At 39.3% G+C, this 25,937-nt stretch overlaps 1 protein-coding gene across 2 annotated transcripts in view; it reads right to left on the minus strand.

The window, feature by feature from the left end:
- PLCB1 (phospholipase C beta 1) overlaps positions 1-25,937 on the minus strand; it is a 399,975-nt gene that overhangs the window by 18,582 nt on the left and 355,456 nt on the right. The window contains exon 32 of one of the 2 annotated variants that reach the window (XM_030448782.1): positions 5,844-5,908. The exons of the other annotated variant lie outside the window; for it this stretch is intronic. Within the exon in view, the coding sequence (XP_030304642.1) occupies positions 5,870-5,908 (39 nt within the window). The 3' untranslated portion in view covers positions 5,844-5,869. The remainder of the gene's footprint in view (positions 1-5,843; positions 5,909-25,937) is intronic. 2 annotated transcript variants of the gene reach the window in all.

The following is a 25,937-nucleotide window of genomic DNA, read 5'->3' on the forward strand; positions in this document are numbered from 1 at the left end:
AATTCCTCTTGTCTGGTCATATTTTGCTTGGCTGATACACTGAAACTACCATTTAGCATTTGTGCCATTATAGCTGGTTCCTGCTGGCACCTGTCAGAGGCACACAGCAAAGACTGACCCATCAGTCACAGCCCCTGCCGGCAGCCGCTGGTCCTCAGTGGCAGTGATGGTGGGAACTGGGATGACTTTAAAAAGTGCAGCCATTAACTGCGAGGTGTTTTTTTCCAAAATCCTCTATGCCTGCAGCTTGAATGAGGAGTTAAAGATAACATTTAGCTGATTCAAACAGATCTTGGGGATGGTGTTCACCTGCCATAGAAACTAGAAAAGAAGCAGCTGTGATATTCGGTGTTGCAAAGCACTCCTGACAGAGCCAACCCGACCTGAGAGGGATGAAGCTTTGAAGTCAGACAAACAGCAGCAGCTCCCTATCTGTCAGTCTGCTCTGCATGATACACCAGCAGTTACAGAGCTGTTCCACCTGACTGCCCCTGTATGCTATGTTTAACTGTACTTTTAAATAAGAAAGGGCAGAGCACTCGGCATCCACCTTTCTGTGTACAATCCAGCTCTCTTTAACTCCAGACAAGAGCAGCTTACACTTTTGTGCACAAAAAAAAAAAAAAAAAAAAAAAAAAAGATACTGCCTTTAACATTCAGCCTAGTCACTGTGAGAATCCTTAACGACAGTATTCTGCACTCAAAATGTGGCTCTTATAAAAGACACTAAAAATGCTCACTGTTATAAGCATGTTTATTTAAAAAGGGCTCCTGCTAATTTTAATAAGGGTTATAGGAGAGGAATAATAGGAGAGTGAATACTGAGTAAATCCTCTTATGACATGTCAGTGTGCTTGTTACTCACAAAATAGGGGAAAAAGAGAAAAGCATCTCATTATTTTTAAGCAAATAAAAATAATGACTTCACTGGCAGGCTTTGTAGAAAAATTCACTGAAATATTCATACAAAAGACAGTTTATTCAGGGAAGACAAATACAAAGATGGTCTGTGGTGAGATATTTATCAAAGATTTTTTTTTCTTGATCTCTTGCATATTGTAAGAGAGGTACTTGCTGAAGTGTCTAGGTAACGACAGAGTTGGACATGAAAATGGACACTGTTGTGTTGGGCAACTACAATAGATTATCATACTAAGGAGACTGGGTGGTGAATGTTACTTACTTGCCCAGAAAACTTTTCAAAAAGGGATATAGCAGAGTACAGAATACCTGAACTTGTTAGCAGGCAATATTCATACTTACAGTATCTACTCTCTTCTGGTGAAAGGATGGGAAAAGAGATACCTGTTTCACATAAAAGATCTGGACCTCTGAGCAGGCTTATTGCTTTCATTCTATATCAATTCCTGCAGCAGCCGACAGAAAGTATCTTGGCCTTTGTCAAAGCCTCAAACATAGCTTATATCACTGAACTACATCTGCTTATTAGGGAGTTGCAACCATAACAGGGCAGCTGATACTAGAAGAATATAATTCCAGTCTTTAAAAAAAATCACTTAACACATAAAAAAGCTAAGTTATAATTTAAAAAATTGGATTAATTTTCAACCAATTAGTATCTTAAAGTGGGAACTGCAGTAGTGTCTGTCTGAATACAAATGGGAATGAAGGGTACTCCAGGCAAAGAGGATATGTTAACACTGCCATGGAATTGGGAAGAAGTTACTGCAGAATTTATTCCATTATACCACAGAGAGCATGAGCCCCTGCTCAGAATTACAATGATTCCCTGAGAAAACGGCTGCCAGTGAATTTTTGTTCCCAGAAGCTTCTACGATTTCCATGCTACTTAGCATTAGAGGCTGGTGTATTTATCACACCTCGACTTCAGCAGCATCCAAGCTATGTGGTACAAGGTACACAACTAAAGGAAATGGGCCATGATTTAATTGCCACCAAAGCCATCAGTCCTATCAGGAATACCAATTCCTGAAACCCCCTCTCTGATTTGAAAACAGAACCAGCAGAATCTGCAGCAGAAAAGAGCATTTTAAGAGCAGAAATACTACACTGAGATCCCACTCATCTACAAAGCACCCTGCAGAATAAAACTGATCCAAACAGGCACTTCTAAATATATGAATATAAATAATCTCAAGGACCACATATAAGCTATTGTATATACAATAGTTTCTAGCAATACTATCCTTCAGTATCATCAGGCTGTGAAACAATTTGCCCAATGAGCTCCACGTTATATGTTTTACTCAGGTATTAACACCTCCTCTGTGAAAATAAAGTTGTCAGAATGTGAGCTACCACATGCAATATCATTCCCAGAGGCCAAACAGGAATTAAACATGGAGGCAGACATTGTACCGTGCAGAATTCTGGCTGTGTATAACAGCTATCAGAAGACTTAGGAAAATCCAGGTTTAGGAAAAATGCCAGCTTGATTCTAGATAACACCTACATGTGGCTGAAGCCTCACTGAGAAACCCTATCATGCATTTAGGTGTTAATTAGAAACATAGCTCAAAGGATGAAGAAAGTGTAGCAGCAGCTTTTAGGTCCTACTTTTTAAAGCTCTGATGAGCCATCCCTACCTGGCCAAAATGTCCTAGTGGAAAAGACATTTTGCATGAAATAAAAAGAACTGTGTGTTCAGAACAGACTTCTAAGCCTATAGTCTCTTACTCTGTCTCACAGTTTTTATCTTAGGTTTCTGCTGTTGACAAACACAACTGTTAACTAAGTGGAAGTTCCTCCCATAGATGCCTAAAATTTAGTCATGAGTGGATTCAGACTGTTCCTGAACAAAGTTGTAAATTTAGGTAATTTTTCTAGATATCTAGATATCTATTATCATGGTTTAGAAGGATTATATGCCACACTGCACAGAAATATCCTCTAAAGCCATTAGTTTTGTTCAGTCCAAAGCCAGTGGTTTCTCACATGGGAGCAAGAGCTGAGATACTCCTTTATAGACTACAGGAAAAAAACTGACCTTTTCCTTCTGTGCAACCTCACCTCCTCCTGTCCTGGTACTCCAAAGCATTAAAAATGCCTTGCCCTGTGGCTGCAGCAGTGAGACTTTAGGGAAAAAAGGGGTGTAAGGAAAAAAACCTCTCATCCCATCATTCTCACATTTGCTTTGGAGCAAGGTAAACCTTGGGGCAATGGATTCTTTCACCCCAGTTTGGCACTCCCTGCAGACTATGTACATATTGTTTCCCAATTTTCCTACGTAAGTAGGGTATACTTCATAGGAATTCTACCACCTAGTACCATTCCCTTTACACAGTCTATCAGGCTGAAGTCCAGAGAGCTGGACAAAGCACAAAAAAGAATAACTCCGGGAACATTGTAAGTGGTTATGTGACATCACAGATGTTTCTTCTCTGAGGTCTGATTTCCTTCTAAGTTTGCAGGAGCAACTGGATTGCCCATATTCTCACCATCATCCCAAGACACCCTAATATGACACAAGCAGGTGATTTGAGCTGACCTCATATCATTTAAAATGTAAGTGATGTATGATGAGAACAGAGTTAAAACAAGTGCTTCTGATTTTTAAAATTAGTTGATTCAAGGCATTTCAGCTCTATTCCTATCCTCCTGCTTTCAGGGAAGGAAAACAACTTGCCTCAGGAAGATAAATCAATATTCTAATGAGGCTTAAACAAGAAAGAAATCCCAGTTCCCTACTAAGCAATTGCCAGTTTAACGTTGCCATCTTCAGCAAGTCACTCTTTGGAATACTGTAAGGGTGCCAACAATTCATTATGGCTTCTACCTTCTTTTGTCACCACTGGTTTGTTCAGGAAATGAACACTGATAGTTGCCTTGCCTGTGTCCAAGAGGAAAACAACATTCACAAAATCAAGGCCCCACCTAGCAGTTTTAATCTCCCACCTTACCACAACTAGAGAACTAAACAATATTTAGAACTGTGTTATTTTTAATAAGTGTTTGAAAACAAGTCTTCTTATCTCCCAACAATAAAAACATTAAAATAAACCCTAAGCATGTAATGGTATGTATAGATACATGAAGTGTCCAATTGAGCAGAGACAGGTGATTCACAGCAAAACACCCGGGCAAATCAAGCTACAGTCACATTTTATAGACCAGTCAAACTTACTTTGTATTTGCTGTTCAGTAAAGTATAGAAGTCCATCTGTATTGTGCAATGCAGAGATCAAACATTCAGACTTGGTTCCTCCTTTCTTGCCAGTACATGTCCATAGAAGAACACATGACAGGTGTTTAAAAACCAAAAACCTCCAGGCAAGTGGATAAAACAACTTGGGGGGAAAGCAGGAGTAACCAACGCACTGATGCTGGCCAGGGAGCAGAGCGGTGCTCACAGCAAACGTGTGACTTCACCACTACTGAAGGTGCATCACTGCTGACACCGGTACCGGCACCACAGAGACTGGAAGAGAAGCAGCCCCCAAATCTGAGCCTCGGTGGTCATTAGGAAGGATCAGAAACTAAAGAACAGCTGTTAACACCCTCTGCAGGATGGTGGAAAGCCACAGAAGGATGTTCTGTAGGCAGGAGGAGCTGCAGTCCTCTCGAGAAAGTTCATTTTACTCCTGCACACGTGTGTGAGCTGAGCACGAGGACACTGAAAAGCAAACGCTGCCTGAATGGCAAGGAACCAAAATCTTTTGCACCCAGGTAACTGCAGCAGAAAGGCATTTTAGTACTTAAATACAGGACTTATCAAGAAGCCGGGGCAGTTCTCTCCTCAAAGACAAACAAAACATATCAAAGCACTCCAGAAGAAAGCAGTAGAAGGCAAGATATTAAATAAAAATACAAAGCAAGCAGGATTCTCTGATTCAGTGACAAAGGTGCATGGCTTGTTGCTACCCCCTTGACAGTGAAAGCTCAAGACCTCCTGGCATGACTATTTACAAGAAGTTTGAGGAAGTCTGCTTATTCATAATCACGTCTCCTGATAGCACAGATACCCCTGAAATAATACTTCGGTCTATCAGCACGTTTCAATCATCAGCCCTTCCATAAAGCAATGAAAAAACCTCTTTTACTTTAATCTACTTTCATCTTCCTTCCAGGCGTTGCGTGCCTTTCCCCAGCTGAATTCAGTTCCTCCTCCCTGAAAAGCTCACTCTCTTGGCTCTAAATCTTCCCTGCTGGGCTTCACTAATCTTGTTTTACTGATTCACATTCATAAAATTCTTTTTCTTTGTCCCACAATTTTTCCTCCTGCTCTGATGCCCTGTTTAATCCTTTCTTTATCCCATATTCTGGTGTCCCAGATGATAAATCCTTGATTTATCTGCTTGGTAAGCTTAATCTTCAGAGGTACCCAGAATTCCTACCTTCAACATCTTTCCCCATCTCATACCTCTACATTCAGATGCTCTCAATTCCTGTGCCCACCCCCTCCCCACCCCCAACAATCTCCTTTACCTCTTCAGAGAGACATGTCTTAGTGCCTGGTTTTCTGATCTGAGAGTACTGCAGCTACTGTGAGCAGAGAACAGAGGTTATTCTGATGACCCAAAGGGCTGTGGAAGGAAAGTTTGTATAATCATGCTGTTACACACAGCCCCTGACTGCTGCACTTGAGGGGGGACAAAAGCAGCAAGAAATAAAACAGGCAGGGAGACAATGGGGTGGGGTATGATTTGAAGAAGTCACAAATTGCTTTCCCAGTATAACAAGTATGTAATGGTCAGTGGCAGCACATGTTATGTAGCTAGCATATAATAACCAGGGCTATAGTTGCTCAAAGTTTTCAGAAGAACCACAAGGCAGTAAATTGTGGATGCTCCTGACTTAGTTTTGACATGTAAAATGAAAACAACATTAGCATTACTGGATAAAAAGGGGAATGTTTCACTCACTTTCACTATAGTCTCATATTCCATTTCTACTTCTGTTTTTCCTCTACTTCTTGTTCTTCTATGCTCTTTAAAACAAAACCAAGGATCATTTCAATTTGATGTGATTAGCAGTTACTCTAAGCTGAAATGACATAATTCTGTGCATTACAGTAAAATAACATCTTTTTAATCTGTGCACTTAATGAAAAACAAGAGATTACTTCATGCTTCTGTGTGCTGGCTCATTAACATTTGTCTAGGTACATGTGAGTCAGAGAAACCAGTCTATTTATCACAAACTGTCACTCCATACTAAAAGAAGAAAATATTTCAGCTGTATTGTGTGGGAGATTCGGGTGGTTGCAGCTTACACACATGGCAAGAACTGTCACTCTTTTTATCTAGAAAGGGGAAAGAAGCATGTCTCTGAAGGAAAAAATGAGCATCAGCCATGCCACCTCAAGTACATGCTCGAAGAAATAACTCCAGCCATTGTAGTGGGAAGGCCTCAGACTGCAATCATGCCTAATCCCACGAACTCAATTCAGTTTGGATGGAAAACCTTCAAGGACATCACCAAGTGCTCACAGGAGTGCTGCAGCTCCTTCACCAGACAGCCTGCTCCCTCTGAGTCAGTCCTGAGGAGGACAAAGTGTGGGACACACTGCTTTTGGAGCTGCTACTACTGCTCACTCACCTTCATCCGAGTTGAATCTCTGGATTTATCTCTGGAGCCACAACTTCTCTTTGATAGTTCAAAGGAGTGGCAGAATTGTCAGACTGTCCCATCTGCCCAGAAGTCTGGGATGTGCTGCAGGCAGCTACATGCTACTCAGAGCTGACTCACTGGAAGAGCCTTGGTTCATCATGCACCAATCTGAGCACCCTGAACTTAAACTCTCTCCCTTGAAGAGTTCTAAGGTCTGGATATGAGAAGTCCTGAAGGTAATCCAGCAGCAACCAAAAAGACCCAAGTGTTTTAGTTTGTGCGGTTACTAGAAGATAGGTATAAAATTAACTTTATAAAGGGTGACTTTTTGGTTCTTGCTAAAAGCAATCTTTAAACAACATTGCCATGCCATTTTCAAGTGGCTGCATGGTTTGGTTCTCTGTTGCATTAATATTTTGTGGTAACTGTCTTGTTGAAATAACACGTGTCTGAAACAAGTGATATTTCACTATTAAGTGATTTACTGCTTTGTATGGATAGTAATTGCATCATCATATTGCTGAACCTGGCTCTGTGGAATTTAAATCACAGCTCTTTTATGATATCATTAGTGCCACTAAAATCATTATACTTCCTACGTTATATACTTTATATTCCATTATGTATTCAAGACAGTATTTTATTTACATTGTCCAGGAGCTGTAAAGGCATCCAATGCAATATGGTGATACTAGGTGAGAGAGTCAGCCCTGAAAAAAGTACATGCAAGTTCACTGAGGTAAATTGTACTTGCTCTTGGCTGTCAGGTTTATTACAAATGAAGTTGAAAATGGAAACCTTTAAAAAGAAATAGAAACAGACAATAGCACAGAATAAAGTTTCTAGTTTAATATTTAAAGGGTATATAGCTTAATAAATGAAGTAGTACTTTTAAAATTTGTTACAAAACATTTCCTCTCAAAGCATTTTCTTAAACTGAATATAACTATTGAATCACTTCCTCTGCAAGGGGTGAAGAAGCCAAACAATACATCTGAGCACATTTTGTCCTCATTTTACTTTCATGCAGATTCATAAATGCCTTCAAATTGAGTTGCAATGGCAGGCAAAAAATATAATTAGTTAACAATGTGGCTGAATTTGATTGAAATTCTGTGTAAGAGAACTTCTTACACCCTCTTACATTGTGTTGCAGCAAATGAACGAAACCATTTTATTTATTTTCTCCCTGAACTCTTTCTCACCTTGGTAGCAGTGGGCTGTAAAAATACTGCTTTAACACTGACACAAATGGTGTTACGAGATATATGTTGGGTATAAGATGATCTGGAAATGGGTGCCAGTGATTGTGCTAGCTTGCACCATTTTGCCATGCAAAATGAATTTAAAGTATTAGCTGAGGTAGCAGAAGGTGACAGTTTATAGCAGAAAAAATGTAGCAGCAAGAGGGTGAAATGTAAAATGAAAAAAGAAAGCTACTTTGTTTTGCATAGTTCCTTAATCACTTCTCCTGATGCACTTCTGTTTTCTGTCCCTTTGATCTTTACACTTCACTGGTGTTGTGATCCCACTGACAGAGAAATCAGGTAAAGCACCTTACTTAAAACTGGTAATTTTTACAAAATTACATATATGTTTGCAGCAGGCAAACATTTTGTTACTGTGGATGTTGGCCTAGATATTTCAATGAGGCTTCTAAATACTGAAAGCAAGTTAAGATTTGATTAGAATTCCCTTAAAACCAGTCTTGGGAAACACTACTAAGCATGGTCTTGTTAAATTCTTTATTTTTGGCAATATTATTACTTTTCCTTACTTCAGGCACGGTTTTAAGCCAGCCTCCTTGTTAAGGGACACACCTTATTTGTGAAAATATGTGTCTACTTTGCATGTTGGTGACTGCAGGTATGTACTGGGTAGTGCTTACATGCTATAGAGTGCAAAAGTAGATATACATTTGCCAGTGTGCAAATTTCACTTACCTGGAGGGAGAACAGCAGGCTCAAAATAAGTAAACATTAAAAAAAAAAAAAAACAAAAAACCAAACAAAAATGGTAACCAAAATAAAAATGGATCAAACTCAGGATTTTCCCTTTGATTATTTATCAAAACACAGTCCATTGAAAGTAGCAGAGATATCTGGATAGCATGAATTCCACAGTGAAAGGAAATTATAAAGTTGCAAGCTACAGCTACTTAGCTGTGAGCAGGGTACACACTACTCAAACCTACAGTGTTTATAGGGCTTTCAGCAATATAGTCTGTGTGCTTACACCATTTGGATACTCATGATCCAAACAATGCTCCTGTAGGAGATGCCTGTTATATATTATGCACACATATTTACCACAGGGGTTCTCACTAGTTTTGGAGCTCCAGGCATTGTCTTGCAGCATAAGAAAGAGTCAGAGAGAAACATAGGAATTAAAACAAACACTGAATTTCAAGCTCTCTCTTATTCTGATGGTCACGACTGTAGTTGTCATAATTACCTGGACTGTCAAATCCCCAATCAACTTCTCGAGTCTGGTGTGAGAAGGATCATTCTGTATGTACAGACATTGCATTAAGAAGCATTAAGACATCTCTAAGGCATAAATAATAGCACACAGAAAATACATACACTAAGCAGCCAAATACCTATTCCTTTTATTAGTGCCAAGGCAACATATTAGCAAAGACACACACGAGAACAAGACTGTAGAAGAACACTAATGACAGGGGGAAGTGTTCAAATGCTATCTGCAGTTCAAAGTCACTATCTACCTAATGCTGGTTTGCTAGCAGTTTTCAGGAAAAACCAGACGTGAGAAAGCCCAGAAATCAATCCAGTGCAAGTTTAAGGTTTTAAAACATTGGGGTTTGGCTTTTGTTTGGTTTTTTATTTTGTTTTTTGTTTCTTGTTTTGTTTTGGTTTTTTTTTATGATCCTGAATTTGTCCTCACTAGTGCAAAGGGCCACAAGAAAAGGCTGCATTTAATATTTCTGCTTTCTAAGTTGTTGTGAACAGCTGTGTCGTCTTCTCATTTATTGTGACATTAAAAAAAAGAACTACTGCCATAATTAGTCCAGATTTATATTCCTCCAAGTACATAGAAATGTGGCACAGAAACATGTCATTCACCCCAGTAAACTATGGTGATCTAATCAAATATTGTTAATATGACTATTTTTTAGAATTATCTTTTATGAACCTTTAAAAATACAATGAAGAAAAGCATATGCTATCAGAGAAAAGAAAAAGGGAATGCTCCTTATGCACAAGGGCTGCCTCACAGCACATGATTTAGTTCTGCTAATAATTCATATCTTTCTCAGTTATTCAACTTATATGCATTGCTCTTGGCTCTGCCTTTGTTTTCTGAGAGCACAGTGGTACAAATCACCATGTAAAAGAGAAAAGGAAAGATTTTAAAAAAATCTTTGAGAGTAAAAATGGGAAAGTTTTAAGCAATGGTGCAACCCAAGTGACTTAACATTTTTAGAAATAAAACATTTATGCCTAGCTTACTCTCCTGTTTCTGTACTATATTGCTCTTTCCAAGGCTTCAGCTACTTAATGGATACTTCTTCACTGGTAGCACTTGAGGGGATGTATTTCTGGTGAAACTCAAGCCAGCTGACTATGAAGCATTCAGTGCTCACTTGGCTCTAAACTGGGAGAAAACACTAAGCCACCTGAAAAACAGGATATAGTGTCCTTGGACACTACAGTGGTCAATGGACCAAGTTTCTTGGTCTTTATGTTAGAAGTTCTGGCCCAAATTACTAAGCCATGACTCCTTTTCAGAATTTGTTTCCAACTGTGTTGTGTTTTGTAGAGTTCATCTTCAAAGTAACATGCTAAATGTGTTACATGGGAGAGGGTTCTTTACCTTCATATGAACAAACAGAAGACTGAATGACAAAGTCATGAGAAAAAGGAAAAGAAAGGGCAGAGGCCCTGCCTTCCCATGGGCGTCATCAAGGTTGCACAGACACTTAGGATGAAATCTCTCTCATGGCAACACAGAAACAGGACAAAGTACCTTTAAGGCAGTGACCTGCAGTCATATTTTGAAAGCTGTGAAATGTTATCTTATTCTAATCATCCCTGGACCAGAAAAGATCCTCCCCATCCCAATCACAAAGACAACACACATGCAGGTTTGCTGATTGAGACTGACTGTGAACTACACAGATGGGGGAAAAAACGCTGGAGGAAGAGAATGGTTCTAGCTTTGATCTCATTCAATGAATCAGTAAAACAAATTCAGATTAATTCTACTGAGTACTAGTGAAAACCACCGGTGTAAGAACAATGTGACTGAAACACATCACTAGGCAACCTCACTCTTAAGTTACACATTGGACGTCTCATTGTTCAATGCCTCATACAAATGAAATAGTTAAGGCATCTTATCTGACAAACTGGTTTCCTTTGCAACTTTCTGTAAGACATTTCACTGCTAAGGTCTCAATTCTCCCTCCTGCAAAACTGAAATGTAAGTTAATACTTCAAATTTTAACACTATTGGACTCTGAAAGAAATTGCACAGTCTGGTCTTGCAGAGCTAGCTTGATAACTTAGGCAATTTTAGGTCCTCCTCTGTGTTAAATATAGCAGATTGCACAGCTTTCCCTGCAGTAAAAGGAGATTTATTTCCCAAAAATGTTCAAAATTCAAATCCTTTTCCTAATAAAAAGGATCTTTCGCACACACAATATCTAGAAAATGTCATCTCCCAATATTTCATTAAACATTAAATGATTGGAAAATAAAAATATTTTTTTGACTAATTTTTATTTTGTAGGTTGTAATACGTATGCCAATTAGTTCTTCCAGTGATTACATGGGGGAAATCCCTTCTGTCTCAATGCTCCCTACTCTAAGTTAAGCTCATTCGATTTTTTCTAAGAACAGATTTTCAGATTCATTCTTTTCTGAAACCAAAGTCAGCCTCAGACAGATAAAGTAGCTACTGCTAATTAACTCAGGATGCCTTAATATCAATTTGCTCAATGGAAAATCCTCCTTGTATTGAACTAACTTAGTACAGCAGTACCTGCTTAAGATCAGTTCACAGCAGACTATTTCCTCTTTATTGCTAATTAAAATCATGGATTTCCTGTTCCAAACAGCATATAATCCTGAAAAATTAACTGCAACCCTGCTATCTTATTGACTCATCTGGTGGACTATGTCTAGTCTTAATACCTAATTCTGGGGTTCATAAAAACAGCTATTCTAAGCAATGACAAAAAGGCACAGAGAAGCCAGGCAATGAGGGAAGAATAAGAGACACTTGCTGAGATTTGTCTTCTCAACATTACAAAGTGCTTAAATGTGTTTTTTAGCTCCAGCCTGAGGGACCAAGAGCACAGCAGTCTGGAACTCTTTCTTGGCACATGAAATCTGGGGGACCACCCAGCCTTTCTGTCTCTATTCCAGCCTTTTTTCCGGCCTTGAAGAGAATAATACACCAGTTGTGTGCCAAGGGGATATCTGCAGGTGGCATCTGGGTTTGACCCGATCCACCCATGCTTTTGTTGTCAGGTTTATACAAAAATATTTTCAGCTGATTGTGCTGGGTAGATATAGGCTGATTCTTTCACTTCAGGAACCCAGTTAAGTCAGGAAAGTACACAAGCATGGGAACAGCTGAGAAAAATGGGTATCTTGGACTGGTACTGAATTAAGGAGGATTCCACCCAATGTTTTTAGTACATTGCTCTTGAGCATTCATGTTCCTGAGACTCGAGCCTCTTTCCAAATGGTGAAATTACCAGAAAAGCAGTTCTTACTGGGCCAGAAAAAAAAGGCCCCATCAAGATACTAAATTTCCAGAGAAGGGCAGTGCAATCTCTGTCTCTTTTCACTAAACCTCATGAACTGACAGAAGATGTAATTGCAAGGAAGAGCATGCATTACTTTGGATTACTGGTGAATCAACCTCTTTCCCCCCTTCTCCAAAAATCTTTGCTTCATTCCCACAACGAAATGCTAAAATTTGCTTAGGCTCATCTTAGGGTGATCTAATCAATCACAGCATCCTGAACTGCATTTCCACCAAGAAGTATGTCATTAACATGCTACACTGAGAAGGATGCAGAAAGGTAAAAAACCTCTAGGAAGCAACCCTGCTGACTTCTGTCTTCAGAGCTTTGGCAAATCAGGTGACAACAAATGTCTATTTGTACCAAGTTTCAATAAAGCCTTGGAGAGACAGAGATACATCTCAAAGCTTTATTTCACCTGCCCAGGTAAGATAGGTGTCTTAGCATTGTCTGTGTAGATAGCTGTAGAGCTTAAAGTCCAACCAATAAAAGGTCTGAAAAGTAACATTAACAAACATCTGTCTGGAAGATGCCTACTTCTTCATCAGCTACACTGATGCTTATTCTAGGCCAGTACCAGTTAGAATCAATTAAAAGAAGATCCAGACTCAACCTGCAACAACTGTGGGCCAGCAGGTAAAATTCTCAGATAGAAATAAGTGGAAAAACTCTGCTCACCATGCTCAATAGACCATGATGACTGATGCTAGGCTAGTACTGTGCTTCAAAATATTGTATTGTAAGACTTTACAGGACTTCAGAGGCCAACACAAAAATCTCAGTGCCAGACTTGAAAATGTACAACTTCAGAAGAAACCGGATTTTAAAAGTGTCCAACTTTGTTACTAACGTTTTCTTCAATACACCCAAAATCAGCTATCCCAGTCTCTTTTACTAATTTATTAGGAAGTATAAGGAGGCTAAAGTATGATTGTCTTATGACAAATTTATGCAGATTTTTTCAGAAGTAGGGCTTCAATTCAAATTTAGAGATAGATTCAATTCTTGCTAAAGCAGACAGCAGTCTTAGCAATCATCCTTTTCTCCCATGAAGATTATGCCATGCTTGCAGGCATGGCTGAGCACATTCTCTATCTGCTTGCTAGTTGCTGTAGTTTAAATTCCTTGAGCCCACTAACATGATCGCTGCCAAATAGAATTTACATTATTAGGCAGGACCACAAGTAAGGCAGAAAGTTGGGTGTTACTTTTGTCACTTAGCCAGTGGCAGGAAAGGGTGGGGCGGAGAGCTGAGGTCAGTGTCGGTGCAGCTGACTGAGCACACAGTTCTTGAAATAATCAAAGAACAAGAACCTGTCCATTGCCTGGGAAATCTGATCAACAAGCAATGTTTCGCTTCCCTTCAACCTCATTTATTCCAATAGTTCAACATGTCCAGCAAGCCAGTAAATCAGCAGTGCTGATGCTCTCATGAAAGAGAGTTGTGAAGTGACAGTGGGCAATTGCCTACCCCTCAGGGTGTATCTAAGCTCTGCCAGGTGAAAGGCTGCAGCTCAGAAGCTGTTTCAATGACAACTTTCCCAGGGCTGCGGTCAGTTTTGAGGCTGCTCACCAGCCGTAACTACTCCTGAAGTGCAGAAGTAATGCGGCCTGTATCAGGAACAGCGTGGCCAGCAGGTCCAAAGAAGTGATTCTGCCTCAGTACTCAGCACTGGTGAGGCCACACCTCGAGTACTGTGTCCAGTTCTGGGCCCCTCAGTTCAGGAAGGATATCGAGGTCCTGGAGCGGGTCCAAAGGAGGGCAACTAGACTGGTGAAGGGACTTGAGCACAGATCCTATGAGGAGAGGCTGAGGGAGCTGGTGGTGTTCAGCCTGGAGAAGAGGAGGCTCAGGGGAGACCTCATCGCTCTCTACAACTCCCTGAAAGGAGGTTGTAGCCAGGTGGGGGTTGGTGTCTTTTCCCAGGCAACTCTCAGCAAGACAAGAGGGCACGGTCTTAAGTTGTGCTAGGGGAAGTTTAGGTTAGATATTAGAAAGCATTTCTTTACAGAGAGGGTGATCAGGCATTGGAATGGGCTGCCCAGGGAAGTAGTGGATTCTCCATCCCTGGAGATATTTTAAAAGAGACTGGATGTGGCACTCAGTGCCATGGCCTGGTAACTGCAGCAGTAGTGGTTCAAGGGTTGGACTTGATGATCTCTGAGGTCCCTTTCAACCCAGCCAATTCTGTGATTCTATGATTCTAAATGCAAGCAAGTATTTGTAATAGTGCTTATTTTATCAGTGTTTCTTATTAAAAGAATGCAATCAAAATAATAATGATACAGTGAATATAAATATTATTGCATGTATTGTTACTTAGATAATGAAATGATGTTGTTGATGAAATGATGAACTTATGTTGTTTAGAGGACTAAACAGTTCCTGTTCTTCGAAAGCTTGAAACAGTCCTTTGTTTATCTTCATCTTGTTTTATGATGTAACTTATTTACTCATAGTATGTCAGGGGAAAAGCCTAATTTCTAAGGAAATTTTCCAGTTAACTTCCTTAATTGAAAGAAAAAGTTACATTCAATTGGTTTCTGAATAGTATTATCTAAACCACAAAATCCATAGATTTTGGGAAATAGTTGAGAGTAAACCTATACAGGTATGATCTGAAATGATGCCCATCTTCAATCTCCAAGTGTTACAGATGTTCTCTGGCATTCTGAAGGTATACTCATTTTTGCCTGATTTGAAAACATTTTAATTTGCTCCAAAAGTCTAATATTAGTATTAGGGAATTATTGTTCCCTTAGGTTTCTGCTGGACTGTGCTATAAGCTGGTGCTTATTTGGAAGTATGCACTTAGAACTATTTGCTTTCATGAGTTTTAAAGTTCTGCTGAGATTATGAATCTGTTAACAGGAGTCTCTGCAGAGATCCAACTTAATGAATTTGTGCTAGAATCCAGTAATATCCTAGGGAATGTCTGCTGCTGCAATGATTCAAATGTCTGCCATTCAGACTGAGGTCTTAACAAAACAATGTGAAAATTCACAGTTCCAGGAGGGACCAAGATTTCACCTTGGGTCCAATGAAATCCTTAATGAAGTTAGTCTAAGTCTTGCAAGTTATAACTTTGAAATTAAACCAGTCTCATGGAATGAGAACCAAGAGATCACGTAGCTATGTCTGACTTGGTGATTAATTAGAAACAGACTCATCCAACTCAGTCATTCACAAGTACTGGAGAAAGATTTATATCCATTAAAATGAAAAAAGATGATTGTAAATCACTTAAAAGCACTAAAATTACTTATTTTCCTAGTGCATGTATACCACAAAAATAACTAAACTCTGACACACTGAGCACAAATCTAGATATACCCAAGGCAGCTTGTAGCTATAGGTCAATTTATAATACTTATGTAAAATGAAAAAGAAAATATGCTTGAAACAGACTCAGATGTTATTCTTTCCCCATATACATCATGGACATGCAGTACAAGTTATTACAAATTGTGTCTGAGACACAATACTTTAGATGAGTGCACTTCTGAACAATTTCAGCATCAAACCAGATTTTTCCCCCCATGTTGAAAAAGTAATCTTCAGTGCACCTTAGGTTATGAGAACGTGTATTGTATTTCAATATTTATTACTTCTCCTTTTGTGATGCCAGCTGGCTCTCAGCAAGGGAAATTCTCATCCTCAAACATATACAGATGAGTAAACTGGAAGTAACACAGCCTCTTATAGCCTGACCTAATTGCTGGCCTGAGACATTCTTTATTATAGGCAGGCATATGGCTAACTCCTGCTCACAATCTGTCTTACTACAGCTTCATACAACTTTTAAGTAGCAGTTTTCTTTGGTTTAATACCAAAGAAACACAAACAAACGGGGTTTGATGTGTTTACTGTGCAAGAGTAGTAGTTTCTATGTTCCTATAAAATGCTTTCAGAATTATCATTGTGAAAAAGCTGGAAACTCCAATAAGACCTAGCTGTAACCAGAGAAACCAAATAACAGAATTTTGAAGACAATTACTTCTCAGTGTGTGAACACACATTTTAAATTAGCATGTTTGTGTGCAGACAACAGCATTGTATTCTCATTTTGTAGCAGCATTTCTAACCACATGAGTCATAAAGCAGGGGAGGCAGGCTGAAGAAACCTGACAGCTTCCACACTTCAGAGGGATTCCTTTGTTAAGAAGAAAAATGCTTCTTCCATTCAGGTCAATGTAAGACTGAACTTTGCTATAGGTTTGGCATATTTAAACCCATTTTGTAGATAGCACAGAACCTGGAAAACCATAAATATGCCTTTCCTCTCCCCACCTCCCCCCCCCTTTTTTTTTTCATACAAGAAAATTTATGACTTCATTGTTAATGCAGTCAACAGGAAAACTTGAGAAGACCACAAAACTCCTTCACGGGATTAGTGGTTTCAAAACATGACTGGGAACCATCAGAACTGGATTCTAATTTTGTCATGCAGACATGTCACTCAAAGATGTTTAAGCCAAAATTTCAAACATTGACATCTAAAGTAAGGCAGAAAAAAGCAAAGTTAACTATGCCCTAGAGCAAAACTTTTATTACATGAAAAATGATGAAGTCTTTTGAGTTGGAAAGAACAGTTTTATTATATGTTGTTTTTCTTCTGGAATTTTCTCTTCATTTTAGATTTCAGACCCACAGATTTAAAATCCATGGCCAAATGTGTCTTGAGTGTAATTTAAATTGAGCTACAAATATTTTTTTATTTGCTGGCTTATGCTTCAGAGGCTTTTAAAAACTCAATGCTTTGAAAGCTACTTTTCCTCAAAAACACATTCTTGGATAATAGCTGGAATCTCTAACAGCAATTGACCGTAACGAACCATTTTTGGTTTTATTTGGTGTCTTCTGCCTTATTTATACCTGCCCAGAATTGCAGTGAATTCTGTCATTCATTGAAATGCAAGCATTCCATGCAGTGCTTAAAGTTATCCCTGATTTGAAACTCAATGTTGTTGAATTTCACCTACAAACAGGAGCCTACTAAACCTGTAGTGGTAGCCATAGGATCTCCCAGGCTTCTGAAACCTTCCTTTGGGATTTTCCCTTCGAGTATCCTTCTGATTGCAGGTAACCCTCCTGTAGTCTCTGTTCAGAGGACCAACCCTGTTGCCAAGGTCACCTTTGCAGAGTTATATTTGCATCCAGCTGACGTTGATTCATGTTGCCAGATGGCTAAGGACAGAGCACAATCGCTCAACACAACGTGTGACCTACTTACACGCCTAACAATCTGCTGTTTAATACTTTGGAAATGCAGGGAGACTTTGATTAAAAATTTAATTGTATTTCATAGTTAGCCTACATGTGGCATGTACATATTGCATACCAGATACATCTGTTCCAGCAGGGCAGTAGCATGATGCCTCTGACTTCTTCCTAAAACAGGGCATGTGAAAGCCCTGTCGTTTCCTTAGTTCCTAAGGGCACTCTCCAAAGTAATTACAAGTTACTGGTTTACATACAACTAATGAAGAGCCAAACATTCTCATGCTGGCACCACATAAACAAATAATGATGGCAGTAATATGTCAGGTCTAGAGAAGAAGAATGAAGACACGACACACACACAAAATTCATGTCGCGTTTCTAATAAAATGTATGGAAAGTCATGGGGAGACTGTCCATCTGTGCTCAAAGTCTCATATATATTTAGAGGATAAGTGGGACAGCATAATCTTTGCTTGAACTACAATGTGAACATAAGCCAGAATACTAGTAAATGGCATTTGGTCAGTGTAGGCCAGATCTCCTAAGAGCTTTAGGCATCAGACCCAAGACTAAGACCTGCACTCTGCCCTCAGCTGGTACTGGATGCTGTGCAAAGGTAAAAGAGCTCTAGAGCAGATGGAGATAAAGTAACTCCCATCTTCAAGCAGTCTTTCCTGGTTCTGATCTCTAGTAGTTACACAATGATTTAAATCCTCGAGTTGAAGTCTTAGCAAAGTTTAACTTCCTAGCAAAACACCAATCAACAAGAATTTCAACTCTGAATTTCACTTCTGAAGTGGTTTCCAGTCCCATTTTGAATCTACTTGCTTTTCCACAGATTTTCAAGGGCTGGGCACTTATCAGTGAATCCAAACTGTTAAAAGTCTTGAGTACACAGCAGCTCCTGTTGTGAAAGCTCATGGCCAGACCCTCAGGAGATTTTAGCATGGTTTATAAAACTGGAAAAATATAAATCAGTAACTCTTCTAAATGAGAATTGAATGCTTCTAAAAATATAAATCCACCAGACTATGGGAAAAGAAAGCAGAACCCAAAGATCCTGCAGAGAAGCAAGTCCAATATTATATTATGGATTGAATAGGAGGTGATTATCAGTATTACATATTCGGGGGGAAATGAGAAGGGAAAGCCAAATGCAGGAAGAAGGAGTTGTATCATCATCATGCAGACAGTGCTAACGAGGTGATTAGCTATAGCAGAGTAAATGAAAATAACTGGCAGGACATTGAATAAAATAAAACTTCCTCGGTGAGCTGAATACTTCATTACTGAATAAAGATGTGACAAGTTAGAGTCAGGATTACATTATTTGGCATTCTCAAGTTCTCCTAGCAAATACTAAGAGTAGAGAGTAAATCAGGCTGAGGAGTGCTTAATGCAGAAGTGATCACTCATAGAGAAGTTTCTTTCCAACTTACAGGATTTGTGAGACTAATTTTGTCTATCCTAATAGCTCCTCCAATGTTAACCCCCACCAGCAGAATCCCAGGAGGGTACACGTAGGACTGCTTTGACCCTTGCTGTGCCCCTGGTGTTTGCCACATAGCCACACACAGTGTTATTTTTACTAAGAAGTTTCCTGCCCCTCTGAGACTTTAATTTAAATATGCCTAGAGAGGATGTTTCAATTGTGGATAAGAGACAACAGAAATATCTTTTAAAAAAACCCCTCCAAACGACAACAACAACAACAAAGATGCTTGTGAGTCTGCACCTATTATTTTCTCTAAATTTATGCTTTATAGAAAAGATTTCCCAGGAAAGTGACGTTCTCAAAGTTCTGTTACTGTGCCATAAATTAGCTTTGAGAGGGGAAATAATGTGTGCGTAGAGAACTGAAAAGAAGCAAAAAAAAATAGCATTTATGTAATTACTGAGAAAAGCACAACAGTTCTGGAAAAAATCCAAGCACCCCTTTTTAACATGAAAGCCAGAAAAATCACTTCTTCCTTTTAAACCAAATGAAGCTGAAATCCAAATTTTAAGCTTTCTTTGTAAATTGGAACTTTCACTATTCCTAGAACAATAACCTGTTTTGAAAATACTTTTTAAGTATTCCTAGGAAGTATAATGTAACTACTAGGATTACTCTATCATAAAAACACAGGTATCTTTGTCCTGAGCATCAGCCTCAAACTCTACTGAAAAGGTGATCCTCATAGCACAGGTCAAGATCCTGTCACTCTGTCCATCTGGTGGACCTGATTCCAGTTTCTGTTCTGCATAAAGCTTTTTACATAGCATGTCTTCAATTACAGGAACCAAATGCACAGCAGAAATCCTGTTTTAGTCAGTGACATCTTTAAAAATTTAAGGTTGCATATTGCCCTTAATACACAGCAAAGCCCCCACAGCTTTGCAGGGTCAGAGAAGTGCCCAAAGAATCAAGAAATGACCAAACTTTCATGCAACAACAGTGTTATTTACAAGCATTGGTTATTACTTTTCTAGTTCTAGACACCCAAAATAATAATATAGTGTGGATACCATTTTCCTGCATCTGATTAAAACTTCCAATGTCTTGTGTCCACTAGAGTTGTGCAGTGAAATAACCAAGACATCCTAGTGCAGAAAGCACAGACTAGGTGCATTAAGGTCAGTCTGTCTCCTGACTGCTTAGCAAAGAGCATCTTCCTCTTTTGCTGGGTCTGGTAATTTTTCAAAAGTCTGCAGAAGGGGCAAAGTGTCAGTTTATGTTGTGTGGGGAAAAGGCAAAGGTGTCTGTGACACTAAACTGTGCTTGGTAATTGTTTGCTCTTGATATAGCCTGCAGAGTGTAAGCAAGATGTTACAGAAAAATAAACATAATTGAAGACAGGCTCCTTAAATGAGAACAAAGCAAACAGAGATTCTTTATTAGAAGTTACATCCCCTGATCCTGCCTTTGCTGTCAAGACCATTGATTTTTTTTCTCTTTGGCTCAACTTAAAATTTAATTATCTTCCATAGAAAACACAAGTTTCTGTGCTTTTGTTAACAGTACTTTGAAGAAAAAGGACTTCTTTTAGCAAGTTTGTCATTAAGAAACTAGACAAAATTAGTAAAAATCACACTTGCTTTCTTGTGGTAGCCTTCTAACAGTTTGCAACTGCTTTGTCTGCACTTAATAGCTTAATATTTATATACAGGCTATGCCGAGACATATATAGGGAACAACAGTGATGTCTGTAACTGGTTAAGTGACAGGTTCTGAGGGGTTCTGCCACCTAAGGACAAGAAACAGCAGTAAAGGACTCAAGGATGCGTGTGGAGATGTTGCACCATGAGAAAGAAAGCCTGCAATGTATGAAGAACTTAGGAGTAAAGCTCAAATACTTCCTTATTTCAATTATCATTGGCACACAAAGCATCTGTTAGTGTGGTGCCTTGGTTTAGATAACACAGAGAAGAAAGATAACTCTGTCTGGCACGTTCCCCCAGCAGATACAAACTCTTTATATTCTTTTCTGATTCTATGGTTACTGAGTATTTAAATTTTAATCATGGAGAAAACAAAGGAAAAAGGTTAGATAAAAATCCATGGAATTTAAAGGAGTGGCATAATAATTTCAAAATGTTTCAATTTTGTCCCAGTGATTTGTAGGAAACAGTGGCAGAACTACTTTAGTAGCAGACTTTTATTCTTTCTAATGAACTTGAGCAAACCTATGGGAGACACTGGGCTAAAGATCTGATGCAAAGAATTTTATTCTTACAACCCCACCTGCATTTAGGATTCAAAATGGGAGTTCTAATTGTCTGTCTATGCCATGTTCTGCTATATTTGAGTTGAGAATAAAGATAGCAATGATAATCTGAGGTTACTTGATGGGCATTAGACATTATATTTTAATCACACTCTCAGAGGAACAGAGCATGTTAGAAAATATCATTAGTTTTACCTCTCAGCTGTAGTTTGAGACAATTACTTAGTGAGCACAAAAGGGAGAAATGTCTTAAATAGTATTAGACTGGGGTAAACTAGGAATAGTAATACAATTGAACACTTGCTTTTATTAGTGCTCTGATTGGGTTTTTTGGAAGAACTAGATAGATCACATGGCAACAATTGTTGTCCTTAAAGGTTATTATTTAATATAATACTGGACAAAGACCAAAAGCAACTCTGTTTTCAAAATGGTGCATTGGAGAATTCTTTATTTTAAAATGGTTTATGGAATGTCTGAAGTCGTACGAACAAAAAAACTGATGGTATCCAAAACCTTTAGGCCTATACTCCATGGCATCCCTCTCTTAATAATCATACTGGAGCTAAACAGAGCTGTTCAGCAATTATTAACTCAAACGATCATCTGCTTCAAAGTCTGATGCCAGATTTTTTCAGAACTGCACTGCTAACCACAAGGTCAGACCTGCTTTTGGGGTTATAGTAAAGAGTAATCCAAAAGAAAATGAAAGTGCCCCAAGTCCCATAGTCAGGTAGCAGGAATTTCAAACATTTCCCAGTTTGTAAACTGGGAAACAAGAATGCAATCAAAACCTGTCTCCAGAAGCACATGGTCAGAGAAGAATATAGTTCAGTAAGATTACAATAAAATCCCCAAACCTAAAGGATGAAAGCAAGTCAGGTAGATCAGCATGGACTGGAAAGCACATTTTTTTAACTCTCTCCAAAGTGGATGCAGAACGAATTCCAGAATTAAAAAACACAGCCTGTCTACCATGTATTTTCAGATGTGTAAGACTTTTAAATCATAAGCACTACTTTAAGGTTTCTCCCTTTTCGTCTCTCTACTGTCTGTGAAGCTGTTTGCAGGGCCATAAAACCTCAAAAGCTCTCTGTTTCCTTAGAAGCTTGAGTGTCAGGCAGGTTATACTGTGATCACCAAGCTAGAAAACACTTTCCTCCCCTCTTATACCTTGTCATTTACCATCAGCTGTGATCTGGGGTGATGCATCATAGAATCATAGAAACATAGAATTGGCTGGGTTGAAAGGGACCTCAGAGATCATCAAGTCCAACCCTTGAACCACTACTGCTGCAGTTACCAGGCCATGGCACTGAGTGCCACATCCAGTCTCTTTTTAAATATCTCCAGGGATGGAGAATCCACTACTTCCCTGGGCAGCCCATTCCAATGCCTGATCACCCTCTCCCTAAAGAAATTCTTTCTAATGTCCAACCTAAACCTCCCCTGGCACAACTTGAGACCATGCCCTCTTGTCTTGCTGAGAGTTGCCTGGGAAAAGACACCAACCCCCACCTGGCTACACCCTCCTTTCAGGTAGTTGTAGCGAGTGATGAGGTCTCCTCTGAGCCTCCTCTTCTCCAGGCTGAACACCACCAGCTCCCTCAGCCTCTCCTCATAGGATCTGTGCTCAAGTCCCTTCACCAGCCTGGTTGCCCTCCTTTGGACCTGCTCCAGCACCTCAATCTCCTTCCTAAACTGAGGGGCCCAGAACTGGACACAGTACTCGAGGTGTGGCCTCACCAGCGCTGAGTACAGGAGAAGAATCACTTCTTTGGACCTGCTGGCCACGCTGTTCCGGATACAGGCCAGGATGCCATTGGCCTTCTTGGCTACCTGGGCACACTGATGGCTCATGTTCAGCTTCCTGTCAATCCAGACTCCCAGGTCCCTTTCTGCCTGGCTGCTCTCAGCCACTCTGTGCCCAGCCTGGAGCTCCCCATGGGGTTGTTGTGGCCAAAGTGCAGGACCCGGCACTTGGCCGTGTAAAACCTCATCCTGTTGGAATCAGCCCAACTCTCCAGTCTGTCCAGGTCCCTCTGCAGAGCCCTCCTGCCTTCCAGCTGATCCACACTTCCCCCCAGCTTAGTGTCATCTGCGAATTTGCTGATGGTGGACTCAATCCCCTCATCTAAATCATCAATAAAGATATTGAACAGAACTGGGCCCAACACTGATCCCTGGGGGACACCACTAGTGAGCGGCCGCCAACTGGGTGCAGCCCCGTTCAGCACCACTCTCTGGGCACACATCATCTCTGTGAAGCTCTGCTTGGGGAAACCCTTAACACCTTCCTAAGAATGACCTTAATTTGTGCCCTCGCACGGCTGTCGAGCAGAGAGCTTGGGAAGTCCCATCGGCTACGTGGGTCCCATCAGCTTCCAACAGAGCACCACTGAGTCTTGCTGAGTTCGCTCTTCCCAGGGATGTCCTCATTCTGCTTGGAAATTTGAAACTCTCATGGCCTTCTGAAGACTGTGAAGTTTTTAGAGAATGTGACATTTCATACGTTTATACCCCAGCCCTTCTCTTTGCTTTGTCAGTAAAGCAATACTGTCTAATTTTCCATGGGTGAGCAGCAATGAGAGCTGAAGTTTTTATGAGTTTCTTTTTTTTATGAGTAAAAGCGTCTTCAACCAGTTTTGGAGGCTAAGCAGATAGTGAACAACATAAATACAACTTTTGTTCTTCTGGCACTAAAAAGCAAAACCAGAAAGCAAAACTTGCATGTATATCTAATATTAAGTGGTGGCCATAGACAAAAAGAGATTATTTCTTACTTAAAGAGTCACTCTTAAAATGTCTTAAATTCCAAATCTTATTCATTTTTGAAAGGTAACCAGATGTCTGGATGATCAAAACACTTAGCTGCTCCATGCTAAAGGTATGCAACAGAAATGGCTGTCAGTAGAACTCAGATGTGAACAGATAAAAGGTAGATCTGTAGCATGAGCCTCTGGCTGTGTGTGGCGATACTTAGTAATATACTGAATATATTACTATATATTTAATTGTAATATATTGAATATATATAACATATATTTCTTTTGTGCAAATGGAATAAGTCTTCCCATAGTAAGTCTGAGAAAAAAAGTAATTTCATCTGATTGTATGCAGCATAAAATTCACTTCTTTCTGTGGATGAGTGATTACTGGAAACTCAAATTTTACCCTTTAAAATGGTTTACTTCAATTTAAGCTCATGATTAAGATCTGAGTTTCTCTTTTAAATTTTTAGTTTTTCTGCACAACAGTCCTAAAATAATGAAATGCAAGTGTAAAACATTTAATCCTAACTTTTACAATGTTCCCTTGTTTTTTGTTATTAAATATGTTGTATATAATAACGAAATGGGGAATTCAAACCTAATGATTCTAATTATTATTTCCTTTGATTTGTGGGCATGAAATGTAAGTTGTAAATCTGACTTAAACTTTAACTTCAGATTCATCTGTATGCTTGGGGTAATTTAAGATGCTCTGGAGCAGTGCAAACCAATCAGAGCAAATTTACCCTGCTTTGTATTGCCAGGCAACAAACTAGCTGAATATGCCTCCCAAATTTCATCTTCTTCCTGCTTCTCTGTGCACTCCCTTCCATAACATGACCTGCAAATTTTTCATATCCTTATTCACTCATGCATTTCCTATGATTTTTTTCCTTCTATTCTTCAAGTTTCATTTTCCCTGGAAGCTGAAGGATATATTCTAATAAAAATAATGTACTTTTTTAAAAAAACTTGCCCTCATTCATTTTTTGTACAGGATTATAACCTTAGGTTGCCCGGGCAGAGGTGCTTTTGTTTCATTTGCTTCCATTCATTTGGAAAGAAAGGAATTACCCTGTGGACATGCACTGTGCCAAATTCACTGTCTGGGAGTAGGTATAGGTAGCTTTTTAGAAAGAGGTTGGCTTTTTCTTTTTTTTTCCTTTAAAAAGCTTTTTTAAAAAAATCTTCCTTAACAGATAATCTAAAAAGTAAGAAGTGTTCTTCTCTAAAACTCTTTGTTTTGGAGACAAAAATTAGGTGCAGTAGTTTTGAGTATATCCCATATTTGTTTTCACATACACAAAGGAAGTTTCACACCTGTCAGAGGAGTTCATCTCAACTCATCTGTTGCTTAAGAAATACGATACCTGTCTCCTTAATTAGTGACATTTGAGCTGGTTCTGCTGACACCGTTAAAAACCAGACACTGAATATAATTTTTAATCACAATACTTGTCATAGGTCCTATCAGAGTCTCTGAGTTCTACGTTAATCATCTCGTCAAGCAGACAAATAAAATGGGTTAGGTGGATTGCCTCCTAGCACAACTTTCTTCTCTCGAAGGACTTGAGGACTTGCACAGGTACAATGGAGTCTTATAGATATCAAGATTCAGATGTGCTGCATTTTACCTCCAGTTTTGAACCTACTCCCCTTGAAGTATTCTTCAGTTACATGGTCTCTTTAATTAGTAATTTTTTTTAGAACTTGAAAACTCAGCATTTAGTTTCACTCTAGTGAAACAATGCAGGAATGTGGAAAGATTAAACCCTTGAAAACTAAGGAAATGCAAAGGGAGCATGCCACTTGGTCAGTTCTTGAATTATTGTTAAGTTAATTCGCACAAACCCACACAAAAACAGGGAAAGGTGAAAGAGAGGAAATGCTCCCAGGGTAACAGTACTCTTTTGTTCTGTTAGTTA

Source organism: Calypte anna, chromosome 3, assembly GCF_003957555.1.
Source record: "Calypte anna isolate BGI_N300 chromosome 3, bCalAnn1_v1.p, whole genome shotgun sequence".
NCBI classification, from domain to species: Eukaryota; Metazoa; Chordata; class Aves; order Apodiformes; family Trochilidae; genus Calypte; species Calypte anna.